This window comes from Agelaius tricolor, unplaced genomic scaffold, assembly GCF_023055355.1.
Source record: "Agelaius tricolor isolate 1412-34295 unplaced genomic scaffold, bAgeTri1.0.p SCAF_5, whole genome shotgun sequence".
Classification (NCBI taxonomy): Eukaryota; Metazoa; Chordata; class Aves; order Passeriformes; family Icteridae; genus Agelaius; species Agelaius tricolor.
This window is the reverse complement of record NW_027269265.1, coordinates 5219506-5234963: the sequence shown is the minus strand read 5'-3', so window position 1 is coordinate 5234963 and position 15458 is coordinate 5219506. Positions and strand designations below refer to the sequence as shown.

The 15458-nt window shown below is 43.6% G+C and overlaps 1 protein-coding gene across 1 annotated transcript; it reads left to right on the top strand.

Moving 5' to 3' along the window:
• Positions 1–5260: 5260 nt before the first annotated feature.
• LOC139589667 (potassium channel, subfamily K, member 16-like) lies at positions 5261–15255 on the top strand. Its single transcript, XM_071426202.1, has 5 exons — positions 5261–5593; positions 7616–7736; positions 9437–9603; positions 11146–11314; positions 14320–15255. Exons 1-5 carry the CDS (start codon positions 5399–5401, stop codon positions 14661–14663), a joined length of 996 nt encoding a protein of 331 aa, XP_071282303.1. The 5' UTR covers positions 5261–5398; the 3' UTR covers positions 14664–15255.
• Positions 15256–15458: the final 203 nt, after the last annotated feature.

The window sequence follows — 15458 nt, the reverse complement described above, 5'->3', positions numbered from 1 at the left end:
TCCTGAGCACACAGCACATGGAGAAGACACTGCTTTGTCAATGTTTGTAATTTTTGGTGCACCATTCTCTAACAGCAAAAGCTCAGTCTGGGAGTCAGATCCAAAGATGAAGAGGCCGTGGCAAGGAGCCTGGAACAAGAGACTCCTGTTACCACATGGACACTGAATGCTCTCTCTTTGTGAGAGAATCCAGTCCCTCTGGAAGTTTCACCCTGTGCAAAGATGCCAATAAATGGCATCTTGAGCAGATGCTTCCTCTGTCGAGTGTCTGTGCCTCACTTTGGTGGGGAATGCAGGCACCAGTACTCACTGCTTGTCATTGGTTGACCTCAGCTGAACAGAGAGAAAAAATAAGGACCAAGGACTTGTGGGCTGAGACAAGAACAGAGAGATTGCTCAGGCTCATCTGGGGGAAGCATATTTCATTCGCTACCAATCAAATCAGAGTGGGATAATGAAAAATAAAACCAATTTTCTTAAAATATCTTTACCACACCTCTCCCTTCTTCCTGGGCCCAGCTGATCACTGTGTCCAATGCTGTGAGCCAGGACTCACACAGCACTTGGATAGGGGTTGCCTGACACAGCCTGAACACCAGAGGTCTTAGCCAACTACCAAAGGCAAGTGACCAGCTTCAGCATTTTCTTCACTCATTAATATCAGCCTATTTCCTTGACAGCTGATAGCTATCCACAGGAATTTGGCTTTGCAGACCTGAAATAACAAACTAGGAAGTAGGAGGATCTCTGTGGAATCCAGCTTTAGCCTAAGTATTTGATAATCTGGCATAAGATCATAGCATAAAAATCAAAATGACCCACGTTTGAAGACTGAATGTTCTGACCCATTATGAGGAATAGATATTTATAGGGGAACTGTAAGAAAGTGTAAAAAATACTGATCATTTAATGGTTTTAGCCCTAAGCACAAGAGGAAGTACAACCACAATCACATGGTAAGTCATTCCCATGGAAACTGATAATATTTTCCATTAAACTGGAATTTATTTTAGGCTATAATCTGCTTAAGGACACAGAATGCATAATGCTGCAGCAAGATGCCATATGTAGAAAAAGAAAATGGCTAAACTGTGGGCATGACTGGGGTGTGGAGGAGGAAAGGACACACTGAGGACAGAGGAGCGTCTTTCTCAGCGTAAGAAAACCCTGTCCAGCACATCATGTTATAGGCAGGAAATGTTCCCTGCCCTCTGTTACCACTGGATCTCACTGCCTGGGTTTCCCTGCAGTGGACTGGGTAAATGATGCAGGTGGAAAAAGTCAGCATGGCTCCTCCTTCCCTGGTCCCTTAACTGCGTCATGGATCTCTTCTAGCTCAGGAACAAAAAGTATTAATTAACTGCCTTAGCAGACACACTGCCCCCAATTAATTAACTGCCTTACCAGACATACTGCCTCCATGTCTGCCAAGGCTATGACCAGCTCACCCAAGCTTCCTTTCTGTCCTGCATGGCCTAGGAACCACCTCCAGCCCAAACCAGGGCTGTCAATCTGTGTTCCAGTGGCATTGCAGGTTGCCCATTCCAGCTTGCCTAGCCCAGCCATGGGTCCCAAAAAGCCAAGCCCACCAGGAGACCTTGCCTGGCCCAGTCCCCACAGCCCTGCCTGGCTGAGCTGCAGGATGATTTTCTGACTTTTTTCTGACAGAAAAGAGATATTTTGTCTGACAGGGAAAGTAATGGTTGGATATTAGGAAGAAATTTTTCACCAAAAGAATAATAAAGTACTGGAATGCTCTTCCCAGGGAGGTGGTGGAATCACCATCTCTGGATGTGTTTAAAAAAAGACTGGACATGGCACTGGGTGCTATAGTCTGGTTGAGGTGTTAGGGCATAGGTTGGACTCAGTGATCTTAGAGGTCTCTTCCAACCTCATTATTCTGTGATTCTGTGACTTGAACTTGTCCTGTCTCATCACCATGAACTTGCTCTATGAACACTCATCAGGGCTGGCTGAACCTGCTGAGAACCTCCAGGTCTGCCCTGCTCCCTGGCTGGGGGCAGTGGGACAGAGAGACCACGGTGTTAGCACACTCAGCTCCCAGCTCCAGGGCCCTGAGGGAGCTGCCAGCCCTCACAGCACCTGAGCACGAGGTTTGGAGTGCCATGATAGCCACGTTCTGCCACCACCCCTTGCCAGGGAACTGCACCCCAGCCCACCACATCCTCAGGCAGGCCAGTGGATCTCGTTGCTGGAACTACAAGCCATAGGTTGGGTGGCAGTGGGGCAGTCCCAAGGGAACTGGACCAGCAGAAGTCCTGTCAATTTATGGGTTGTGGAGAAGTTCTTGGTAGCTGGATCTGTTGGTTTCCCACAACTGAAAGCTACAGAGATGAGGTCTCACTTCCATTTCTTCAGCTCCTTCTTGAGAAACAAATGCCATTGAATAGGTCTGTCAGAACTTATGGCACCATAAGGGGTTGGGGACTCAAGAGAAGAGGTGCTGCCAGCAGAAATTTGTTTTGATTTACAAAAAGAGTTCTATTAACTTGCCTGGCAGTGTCCGAGGCCAGGTTGGATGAGGCCCTGAGCATGGCCCTTCCTGATATAGTGGGTGGCTTCCTTGCCCACGGCTGGAGGGTTGGAAGTAGATGATTTTTAAGGTCCTTTCCAACCCAAACCATTCTATGACTTCTATGATAACTTGCACCCAGGTGGGATGTATTCATGATCTCCCAAAGGACAAAGGTAATGGTGGCTAGCTCACCAGGTACAGTGTTCCCATCTACCTTCCCAGCTATCTAGACAGGTTATCAGTGTGGTTATGAAGCAGAGTTGTGAGATGCCAGCATCAACCTTTGCATGAGGGTGCTGTACCTACAGCAGCTGCCAGCACTTGGGAAGTGCTTGGTTTTCATGACTGGGGTGAATGGTGTCAAGCTAACGCAGTACCCAGACCCCTGTGGGGAAACTGAGTCAATAATGGTGCTTTGTCTCAAGTCCCTGACACTCAGGAGCTATAACAAGCAGTACAGCTCTAGCAGCCTCCACCAAGACCATGTTTTACAGTTTTTAATCTAGGCAAAACAAGGAGAGGAGAACAGTCAACGCTCATGGAAAATACTCTTACCTTTACAAGGAATGGCTTCAAGTAAAACATTCCACTGAGTGAATTCCCCCTTCCTTTCTTCCTCAAAGCAACTTATCTGCAAATATCCTAGCAGTGAACTGTGTTTTCCCTCCCTTGTTCCCTGTGGAGGTGTCAACCCAAGTATGAACAAGATGCTGTGTGATGGGACACTCCTCTCACGTTCAAACAATCTGTAGTGGTTATTAAAGATACACAGGCAGGCTATTAAAGATTCTTTGTATGAAGAAACAGACTGAGAAAAGTTGATGTGTATTCCCTGTTCCAGAGCTAGAGAAAAAACAAGGTCACCAAACTTCCTTGCAATCAAAGGTTTCTGGAGATGCAGGCACAAATAGTCCCTCTTAGAGGGAAACCAAATTTAGTATATATATACAGGCTGGAGGAGACAGATAAGAAAGATGAGGTTTCTTGGCATCTTACCCACACAATCAAACCACTGGAGTTGTCATCAATATTGAAATTCTCATTATCTTCCATGAGTTTCATGTTTTTGTCATCCATTTTCCTCTCAGATGAGCTGAGGAAATAATCCAGTTGTATTATCCTCATGTCTGTTGAGAATCATGAACATGTGTTGCATTTGTACATGTAAAGGGCTTTATCTTATCTCATGGGGCTGGGAGACTGAGACACAAAAGAATTGTCCTTATTTTAGAGCAATAATTTAAATCTGAGGAAGAAGAACACCTTTGACGTGTAGCTTCAAAAGAAGTTAAAGGAAACGCGGCACATCCTGTTTCAACAAACCCTTTTCCAGTAACCCTAAGGACGATCTTCAAACATGTAAGGGTTTCGGAAGCTGCTTACCTTCATTCATAGTCTTCCTGTTTTCCTCTAAGGTCAAACAGATTTATATGTGAAAGGACAACGTGCAGTTGACAGAGTGAAGCCACGTGCTGCTTCTTGTTTACAGCAGTTCTGCAAAGCTAATCCCAGAGTCTCTGCCTTGATATTTTCAAACCAAATAAAACCACAAAGACTTGAAGAGCAGAACAGGTGGTACATTTTAAATGCTTTTTCAAAGAGTGATTTGCTTCACTGTGTTCTCATTATTAAAGTAGGGCATCTGCTGAAATAAAAAAGAAATTGTGCACGAAGCAAATGAAAATGCTGGGAAATGGAAAATCAAGAAAATTAATGAGTGTTAACAATGTCCATGGTGCAGCCAAGCTCAGACCTGTCTGCTGTCTGTTCCAAAATCAACATCTTCATTCAAGGGCTTCCCTCTCTCACAAATTCTTCTCAGTGGCACCCAAATTCTTCTTGAAGCTAATGGGAACAAGCTCTGACAGTTATATAAATAACTTCTCGATGCATGAGAACCATCCTTCTGAAATCAGCAGAGGCTACATTGCTGTAGGAAACAGAGAATCAAAGTCACTTTGGTTGGAAAAGACCCTTAAGGTCATCAAGTCCAACCATTAACCCAGCACTGCCCACCACTAACCTGTGACCCTAAGCACCATGTCTGATGACCTTAGAGGTCTTTTCCAACCTCAACAATTCTATGATTTTATGACTCCACGGATCTGATGGCATAGCTACTTTTTCATCCATCTAACTGTGTACCCAGTACCAGCGTAACGTATTCCCTTGGATACACCGCAGAGGAATTGCTGGCAGAAGAAACCTGTTTGGATTTGGCACATATGCAACCACAGCCATTTGCCTGTGTGTCCAAGGTTTTGCTCTGAGCTGTTGAGGCTCTGCAGGGCTGCATGACCCTGCTCTGTGCTGCAAGCAGACAAGTGAAGCCCAAAAGATCAGTCCAGCTGCATTTCCCTGAGGCTGCCCCTAAACATGGGGCAAGAAGGAGCTCCTGGGATCAGAGGTTTGCCCTGGAGTCCTGTTCTTGGACTCAGCAGGGCAAACAATGGATTTCCAAGCAAACTCCCCTGTGAACCCCTTCCAGACTGTCTTCACCTGTCCCCAGAGCCTTCTGAGCAGGAGATGGCCACCTGCCAGCTGCTCCAATCCTGACCCACTTTTCCTGAGAACCCAGCAAGGGAGAGTTTCACAGACAAGAGGAAATCCCTAAACAGCATGCAGCTCAGAGAATGGAAAGTTTTTCTTGGGGGGGGTTGGGTTTATTGTGGTTCCCCCCCCCTCCACTTCCAGCTTCCCAATGAATGCATCTGGCAGCACAGTGTCCCTGCCAGTGCGGGATCCCAGCGGAAACCAGAGCTGGGAGGGCTCTTCCTGCCCGGGGGAGGCTTCCCAGGAGTGTGAGGGATTTACAGTCCCCACCTCTGGCTCCCCATCCCCTGCAGAGTCGCCCTGAAGGCCATGTGCAGTGGCAGGCTGCAGACAGCTCTGCTGGTGGCTGGCTACTTTGTCTACCTGCTGGTGGGTGCTGCTGTGTTCCAGGCCCTGGAGAGGACTGCTGAGAAGCAGGAGAAAATGGCAGCTGCCCAGATGAAGGAGGCTTTTCTGCAGAACTTCACGCAGCTCACGGTGGCAGAGATGGAGCAGTTCATGAAGGTGAGTGGAAGTCCTTTCTCCCTCCTGTTTTCCCCATCAGATGTTGTTTCCTACTCATCCTTGTTTCACAGGTAACTCGCACTGCTTTCCTTCTGATTGGGGTCACTTGGAAGCTTCCAGCAAGCCCCTGTCTGGTGTGAGCAGGCAGCTCAGTCTGATGGAAAATACAGCTCATGTAGCTGGACAAAACCTTGTGTGTGATAGATATTAAAGATCCCCATCCTACAATATCCTGGGTTTTTTGGGGTCTTGCCTCCTGTTGATTCTGCTTTTAGTGGGGCTGTGCTCTTACACAGTTGGTGGCATGGCAAGAAAAATGAGGCTGTCTGAAATGATTAGGTGTGGCTGCCACTTGGAACAGTATCACAGATAGTGCAATACAGAAACAATAAAGAAAGGTCTGTATGGGGGAAAAAAAAACCCAAAAAACTCCAAATAGCTACAAGGAGGGTGGCATGATCAGAGTTTGGTTTTTGAGGAGGATGGCGTGATCAGAGTTTCGGTTTTGAGGATGCTGCAGAAGAGAAACAGGTAGCCTGGCATGGGGAAAATATTTCTGGTCATGGCACAGAAGATGAAGATGAATAAGGCTGTCTCTTCAACTTGGGTATTTTAGAGCTCTATCTGCTGTAATGCAGGAGAAAATGAGGAGTTAAACCTTGCTGGAAGCATTTCCACATGGAAAACTAGTGGAGCTCTTAGTGGGCCACTTCACAGAAAAAGAAATGTGGGGAAGAACTGGTGTTTGTAATAGCAGAACCAGAATTTCAGCCCCTGTTTCACCCATGCATGCATCCTCTTCACCTTGTTTTTTATGGGTAGGGAAGAAGATAAAAAGAAAATAGAGAGCTTTTCAAGAAGGGAAGAAAAAAAACCCCGAGCTTTTAAGACAAAGAAATCTTTGTGCAAAGGCTATGGAAATTATTTTTGTTAGCCTCAATTTTCTGAGACACCAGCAAAAAACTAGTGAAGGGAGAAGCAGGGAGGAAGATTTTGCTGGTGCAATTTATTCCAGCACGTGTCCTGCTTCTGGCAGGGCTCTGTCCTGAATTTTATCTCAGTTGTTTCTGCACAAACCAGCCTGCCTTCCAGATGTCCAGTCCACTGTTCTCTGTTTGTAAAGACAGGGACAGCTGGATACTGTTTGATTTTAAAATTTCCTTTTAACTTAAAAAAAAAAAAAAAAAAGATAAAAAATAGCAGCATTTAGAATTAAAATGAAGGAAGAGTCCGAAAAATGCATAAAGTGATAAATGTAGCACTGGAGAGGTGTGGAAGAAATATTTAGTCAAGCCTTGTGTGCCAGGGCAGTCTCAACTCAACCCAAACCATCTCTGACAGATGTTCCTCTAACCTCCTCTCAAAGCAGCTTTGCAAACATGTGTGCAAATGTGTAAATTTATCTATGAGTATTCATGCATACAGTTTGGAGAAGAATGTGTATGTCAGGCTTTGAAAATCAATGGACTTTCTCTGAATTTAGCTCTGTGACACTAATCAGAATACAGACTTGAAATGAAATTCTCAGTGTATCTCATGTGTACCCTGGCACAACTCACTGATGCAGCACTGGGAGGGATCAGAGCCACTGCTCATACACGTGGGTGATCAGATCTTGGATCCACCACTGCCATCTCAACTGCAAGTCCAAATCCAGCAATCAGCCACCCCCATCTCCTAACCAGTGTGCTGCCACATCCCAGTCACTCACAGGATTGTGATTTTCCAAACTACTTGGTCTGAAAGAAACAAGGTCCTTGGTCACACTGAAAGAAACAACTTCTCTCCAAACACCCACTAGAGCAGTCAGCACAAACAGGGCAGAAGCTGAACACCCAAACCCTCTGGATAATGGCTTCCCAACCTTGGAGGTGAAGGTGTGAATAGTGTCAGACAGTCTCTGAAGGGAGGTGAGTGGTACTCACAGGAGAGGAGCAGCAGTTGGCTAAACCTGTAATATTTTTGCAGCAAGCTCTTGAGAAAAGCAGTCATGGTGATACCAAACTTTGCTTTCTCTCCCAGAACCTGATTGAAGCCATTCAAAATGGAGTATACCCTGTTGGAAATGAGTCACAGTTTGAAGAGAGCAACTGGGATTTCAGCAACTCCTTCTTCTTTGCAGGCACAGTTGTCTCCACAATAGGTAGGTCTAATGCTTTCCATTTATGTGTGCTTGTGTGTGAGTGATGCTTATTATGTCTGGTTATTAGGACATAAATGGATAATGCTTTCCAGGATAAAAACTCCAGCCCTTTGCTCTCATGGATGGCAAGCAGGCATGGACTTAGTCCTAAGACCTTCCCAGTGCACAGTTCTTCATGCTTTATTTTGGCTTGTCAAATATCAGTATTTCCTATTATTTCCCACTTGTTTCTTCTTTTCAAATCATCTGTTATAATGTTCACTGTGCTGGTATTTGTGGGTGGGATATGAACTTCACTTTCCTGGTGTTTATTCCAGGCTTTAAATCTGAGAGTGCTGTAAAACATAAAAAATGTAAGGAAAGAAGTGAATCCTGCTGGGGCCTGAGCACTGTCTCCATAACCTGTTTTGAGCTGTTAATTCACATATTCAGTTATTAACATGCCAGGAGGAAAAAAATGGGAAGGGGTAAAGGCAAATACTGAGAATGTTACACTGCTGCTTCAAGCTGTTCTGACCTTTACAGGACCTGCCCTACCTGCTTTGTCCTTTCTTTCAAATGTACATCCCAAAAAGTGCAGGCCCACCAAACTTAAGCATAAAGTCCATACTGTTGGGACTTGCTTCACAGTCATGCAGTGGAAGTCAAATCTGTGTTTTTACAGAGTGGTGCTGAGGCCTCACTGCCACCAGACCCTGAGCACATCTGATCTGTGAGTGTGACATGTCCCAAGGGCCCCAGCAGTGTCCCAGCACCATGGGAGCTGTGTAATTGCTGCCTGAGCCCACAGGGAGATCTCCTGCTGTAGAAGGGGAGGGTTCTGACCCATCACTGAAACTGGAATATTTCTGCAACAGGGAGCACAAGACAGCTCATGCATTTGGGAATCCAGTAGCCCAAAAATCACTCAGTTGTTTTGTCTTTTCCCCCAAAGAAAGCATTGCATTTTCCAAGTAATGGATGCCTTGACATGAACTGTGCATGGGAAATGCAGTTTCCCAGGGTCACTGATAGCATAAGGACACACACAAAGTTCAGTATTCTTGCACTCAGCCATGTACCTCATGGGGTCCAAGAGTCTTGAGACTAAAAGACATGTTTGGGGTTGTTCCACTACTTATATAAATCCTCTCTTAGTAGGAACTTAAGGCAAATGTCTCTCTGGCATGAATAAATCAGCCACCAGCAAGGTCTGGGCTAATTAGCACCATCCATTCTAATGCACAGTGCCTTGGGACTGGAGTCAGTATCTGGACCCAGCAACTCACTGGGATGGAGCCAGGGAGGTCACTAACACACAGGCACATCAACAAGAAGCTGGAGATGTGATCCTGACAGCCTGGGACTCCAGCTCTGATGTCTTCCAGATCCTCAGAGTTCTATTTTCTGACTTTCCATGTATTTGTCACGGGACAGAGCATGTTTCCCATAATTAAATCTTGATTGTGTTTTTGTTCCCATTAAAGCTGTGTTGGGAACACACAGTGCTTCTGCATTCCCCCAGACATGCAGGGTGAACCACTTCATCTGCTTACTGCCTTTTTCAGAGGAAAAAGGAGTGCATTTGGGCTGAGAAACACTAGCCACATCTTTTAGGGCCAAAGGCAGGCTGGATTGGAGTAAGGGTGAATATGACTGTGAATTGCTGCAGTTCTTTGGAATATCTCCTCTGACCCATCTTTTTTTTTTTTTTTTTATAGGCTATGGCACATTACATCCTAAAACTGCTGGGGGACAGATCTTTTGTGTGTTTTTTGCTCTTTTTGGAATCCCTCTGAACATTGTTTTTCTGCACCGTGTTGGTAAGATGCTCTCACTGCTCTGTAAAAAGCTGGGGAAGTTCCTGTATGAGAAAGGAATGAGAAAGGTAATTGCTTTTGCTTACTCAGACACAATTATATGCCCATTTCTAGTGTTTTTCTCAAGTTTTATGCTGCCTTATCCTCGATTGTATTTGCTTTTGTGCTGGGTTAGATGTTGTTCTAGGGCAGGAAAAGATGCATTCTTCACTTGCAGAGCTAAGCAGACGTGTCAGAGATATTCAGACAAAGGCATGCATTTTGTCTTCCCATCTAGATGGCAGAAATCCAGCCCCCTTCAGCAATCAGTGGAGAGATGGGGCATCCCACCTCATTTCTTGAGACACTTATCTCAGGAGCCAACACCCTAGGGAAGTGCGTGCATCCCTTTAAAACCAGTAAGGGTGATTAAACATCACCTTGAGGCTGCAAAAAGCAGGTGAGCTGTGCAAAGCTGTAAAAATTAGGTGAGGTGTAGAGGTTTCAATGGAGTTTAACTCAATGCATAGTGTGCTACCCCTCCTAACTGATTACCCAGTCCTTTAGTCTCTCTCCACCCTTAACTGTGACAGAAAGGAAGCATCAGGCTGGAGATGCTCATTTGAGCCTGGTTGCTGAAAGATGAGGAGACACCTGTAACAAGCTACAGACAGGATGAATTTTGTCTGGTTTATGCCCCAATTTATTTTCAGCTCCTCCTCTTCTCTCAGCACTGCTGAGGAAGTAAGAATAGCTTTTCTGTGTCTCCTACTATAAGTAATTCTCTTTCAGGACAAGGTATGATTGCTACAGATAACCCTGCTCAGATTGCTGAATTCCCTGTCATATATGCCAAACTTAAACAGAAGATAAGGCTCAATCAGATACAGACTCAAGCATGTAAACAATACATGAAGACATGAGAAGTTATCCAGCAGTTGCCATTCATTTCCAGGCAATCTGGATTTGGAAAATTCTATACATAGAAACTATGTGTGTCTGGCTGATGAATCTCTACATATAACAAGTCTTCTTCTCTAGTCAAAGCTCCTTCATGACTGCTGGGAAGTAGAATGGTTTAAAAGTCACTGTCCAGGCTCTTCTTTATCAGGAGCTCATTAGTTTTTGGGGTTTTTTTTGTAGTGAGATATCCACTGGTTAGGAGCCAAGTTGTGGCATTGATGCAATGAGAAATAAAGTCAATAATCAAGACTCTTGAACACAGTCCTGTCAGAAATGGTGCAATTATTTTTTATTAAAAAAGACTCTTTTCCCAGGCAAATCTGAATTTAGTTGCCAACCCTAAATACCTAAAAATTAAAAGTGAAGTTGTATAGTGGTAAGTAGAAATGTTTTGACTCTTGTAAATGTCATTAGATAGGAATTCCTCCTATAGTCACAGTCATTGATACAATCAAGTAAAAGACTACATCTTCCAGGGCCACTGTGGACATGCAACACCTGGCTTCCCACTACTTCTAAACAAGACTAAAGTATTTCCAGAGGAAAAGCACTCAGTAGAAATCCTTCAGATCCTCCTGATCCCAGATAGCCACCCACTTTTACCACCATTACATATAGCTTATTTGTGTTTCAAATCATGATTATAATTGAACTGGTTTATTTTTCAGAAGAAGATCAAATTTCTGACCCTTTTGTTCTTCCTGGCAACGGGGATTCTGGTTTTTCTGTGCTTGCCATCAGTGTTCTTCCAGATAACAGAGGGCTGGTCCTACAGTGAAGGAATTTACTTTGCATTTATCACCCTCAGCACCATTGGCTTTGGAGATTATGTTGTAGGTAAGGATGATTCCAGAGAGGAAACCCATCCAAACACCAGGATAATGACTGGTGAATAATCCCCATGGGCTGACTGAATGTACTGTAGAGACAAATCTGTCAAAAGTCTTTGCCTAATCTTTGCCTTGTCTTTGCCTTGTACAGTTCTGAGGGAAAATACTCACTTCTCTGGGGTTGTGTGTGCTGATAAAAGCACCAAATCATCAAAATATAAGGAAATGAGGTGCTTTGGGGTGCAAAGAAGACAAGTATTTTGGTTAGGGAAGAGTGAGGGAATTTTTATTACCAAGAGGGAACAGTTTATGACAGCTGTACAAAACAAGGTGTGTATCACTGCTTTAGCCATCTCTGATTTAGTTTTCACAGTGTAAAGTGAAGAAATAAGTGATCATGTTTCAGAATATATGAGTTCACACAACAGACTGAGGTGGAAATCCCAGTCATGGGAAATTGGGGAAATCTACTCACAGTATAATACTTGCTTAAATATGAAAGTACAAAAGTGGTCTTCTTTAGTCTTCTGAATATCTCTGGAGATTTTCTCTCCTCACAAGCCAGAGCTTAGGATTTCCCCTGAAGAAACACCATTTAAGCTGCACTCAAGCATGCTGGAATGCTTCTCAAAGCATTTCTGTGAATCTGCTGGACAAAATACACTCTCCATGGAATAAGTTTCCAAAAGAACTGCAAAATAATTACCAGGAGCAAAATCAATGTCCACAGAAGAAGCAGGAAACTGAACTCCATGGAGAATCCAAGATTTCTCTACAACAACCTGTCCTGCCATCATCTTGCCAGCCTGACCCTCTCCTCAGCAGGGATATGCAAAGAAAACTGCAGCTAATACTTGCACCAGTGCTGTCCCCACAGAGGGTCTGGAAGCTTCACACACTTTTCTGAGGGACAGACATCCACCAGACAACAAACCCCAGGCTCTCAAGCCTTGCAGAAGTGCTAGACAGGCCTTGGAGCCTCTCTGTTGGAAGGATTTCTTGCATAAGGCTGATGACTTTGGCACAGGGAGCCCACAGACTTTTCCAGGCACTGATGTGTCACTGCTGACTGTAATTTCTCTAAATCTATTCCATGAAATAGAATGGTGGGGAGGGGCTGGTGCCATGCAGGAGAAAAACTGAGCATCAAAATGTTGCATTGTCTTTCCTTGTCCAAATCACAGGTGTGTTTTACTTTAATGACAGCAAGTCATAGCCTGAAAACCATGACTTCCATAGCACTCCTCTGCAGCCATATTGCTTTATAAAATCAATTAATTGTATTTTAACTTTCTAATTGTTATTTAAAAATAACAATTAGATAGGCCTCATGGCTCTATGATTTCATCTTCATTAGGATGACTTAATCTAAAATTTTTTTCTCTGCCAGTATTTATCTTAATTGGCTTTAACAACAGTGATAAAATATTGATAAGTTTAGTGCTTTGCATCTTCACAATGAAACGAGCAGGATCAATGACTGCTCTGAGAATTATGCACTGAGAATTGCTTACAGATGATAAATGGTTCTGCACTGGCCAAGTGGAACAGAACAGGTTTGAGTTGATTTGCATTTTAGTAATTCAAAACTGGTTTGTCTGAGCCTGCTTGGGGAAGGCAGACGTGCTGGGAAGGTGGCTCAGCCTGGGTTTGACTTTTGGGAATACATGTACATGCAGGTGATACCTCTAGGGTGAAACTCCCTGGTGTTGTTAACTGAATATTCCCTGCTCAAGTCCAGTTTTGGGTTAACAACACAAAGATGTTCCTTGTTCCTTGTGGCTTTGCTAACCCCACATCATGAACTCCAGATAAGAGCACAACAAGGAGATGCTTTGTACCAATGCTGAGAATGCCTTTGCCAACTCAATGCCAGCAGCAGAAAAAGAAACAGCTGTTGGATACCTGTGCATGAGGACAAACCTGCCCACTGCTGCCCCATTGCCACAGCTCTTGGATAACAAAGAACAAAAATCTTGCCCATTAATCTGTGCAGGACTTGAAAAGAGTTGCCAGGACCCAGGCTCCTTCTGGGCACGTTCACCATGAGGTTTGTGGTGGTCTCCCTGTCCATGAATATTGCTGTGTTATCAACTATGTCAAATCTCCTCTGGCAGTGACTTGGAGCACTCCATGCAGGTATCATCATGGTACACTCACCATGATGATAATACTGTGTGGAACCAAGCAAATACTCTCTGTATGTTGGGGTCAAACAAAATGACCCATGCAGAACAGTGGGTGTGAGGTCCTGGCTGGTGCTAAGAGGATCAGACTGCATGAAATAAGCTTTGGTCCACTGGTTTCCAACATAGAAAGTTCTGTTCTTGGCATGTGTCAGTAAATTCTCATCAGTCATGTAGTTTTTTATATGGGGGAAGCTCCTGAAGCCATTCAAAAGTGAGGTGGGAATTGCAGCTGCTCTCTTTGTGTGCTTGCAGGTACCTGTAATTTAAGGGAAATATTTATTAGGTTGTAATCACACTCTATAGAAATACAGGGAATTACAATTACCCAGATAATAATGGTTGTGTGGTTATAGTGGCCCACTGTGCTCTGCTTTTTGTGCTTTGGGAGTTTGGGTGCAATTCCAAGATAATACAATACAATTTAGCACTACTTCCCACATTATTTCATTTGCCTGTACGTGCAGCAGTTGAACTGGGATTGCTATGTAGTAAGGGGGAAAAAATAACCTGCTCTGATAGTAATTCACCTCAATCACAGGATCAGAGAATCACAGAATGATTCACTTCAATTCCAGTGTGTCATTTGGCAGGCCAGCATATTTGTATCATATTTATTGCATATATCAGATCATTGCAACAATAAGAGAATTGCCCAGCCTTAACCTAATGCTCTGGAGCTGAGAGTCTCCATTACAACAAAAAAGTCACTTTAAAGTACTCAATATAAAACATACTGATGAATTCATTAGGCTGTTCCACTTTACACTGGCAAGGCGATGTTAACTTTTTAATTTTCTCCTTCTTTCTTCCCCCTTATCTTCAGGCAAACAGTCTGACAGGAAATACTTTTCCTACTATCGAGTGCTTGTGGCCATTTGGATTCTTTTTGGCCTTGCCTGGATTGCTCTGCTGTTTAATTTATTGACAACAGTACTAGAAGATACTGAAAAAATAATTGTCAAGGATCTCCAGCAAATTGGAAAGGTGAGTAAGGACAATGTAGGAAGCCAGCAAAGAAGATGCTGGCCTGTTCAATTTATTCCAGAAGAAGAACCACTACCACCACATGCTGGAGGGGATGCAGTGAAAATGGAGTCATTAACAGCAGATTCTGAACACACAAAAAATGAAAAAAAGTGTTTTCTAATAGCAAAACTATTGCCATAACGTGTTGAGAATTGAATTCTTCATTGGAGAATTGCTAGTTAATTATTCTAAAGAAATTACCATAGAAATAAAATTTCTCCTGCCTTTTGCTGAGATATGACATTTTAGAACTCAAGACTTACAGTTACACAAAGCCTGGATATTAATGGTAAGAAATTTGCTCCTCAGTTTGCAGCTAGGTTGTGCTAACAGCCTGAGAAGTGCACTTGCTTTGCAAGGTGTTTTTAAGGTGCTTTCACAAAAATGCAGAGGAGGGGCATGGAAGAACTTGCTGGTTCTGTTTGGATTTTGCAGCTTGCAAGAAATCATGTCTCTTCCAGGAACTGACATGCAGAAGCTTTTCTGGCATTGCATAGCACTTTTGGAAGAAGAAATAAGGGTATATAACTTCATAGGTGCCTGACTTGAGCCATCATTTTGGATAAGGTGTTATGGTCTGAAAGACATGTTTAAATGACAAGAGCTGAGCTCAATTCAGAGACACTTGAAGCATCTAATGGGCAGAGTTATGAAAAGGTTAGCATGTTAGAAATGTCTGATTCTACCTCTTCCTCTTTTATTCTAAGTTGAATAAAGGCAATTTCAGCTTTTATCCCTGTGGCTCTGAAAAACCTTTCTGATGGTGTTCATAAAAAATGCATCAATGTCTTTAATTCAATTTTTATAATAATTTTATTCTGCAAGTTTTTAATAAGAAGAGAGACCAGTTGGAAGGGAGGAGTCCTTGCTGCTATGTTTTGATTCCATAGGAACTGTGAAGCCATTTAGCAATGATTCTCTGGTGCTGTTGCATTC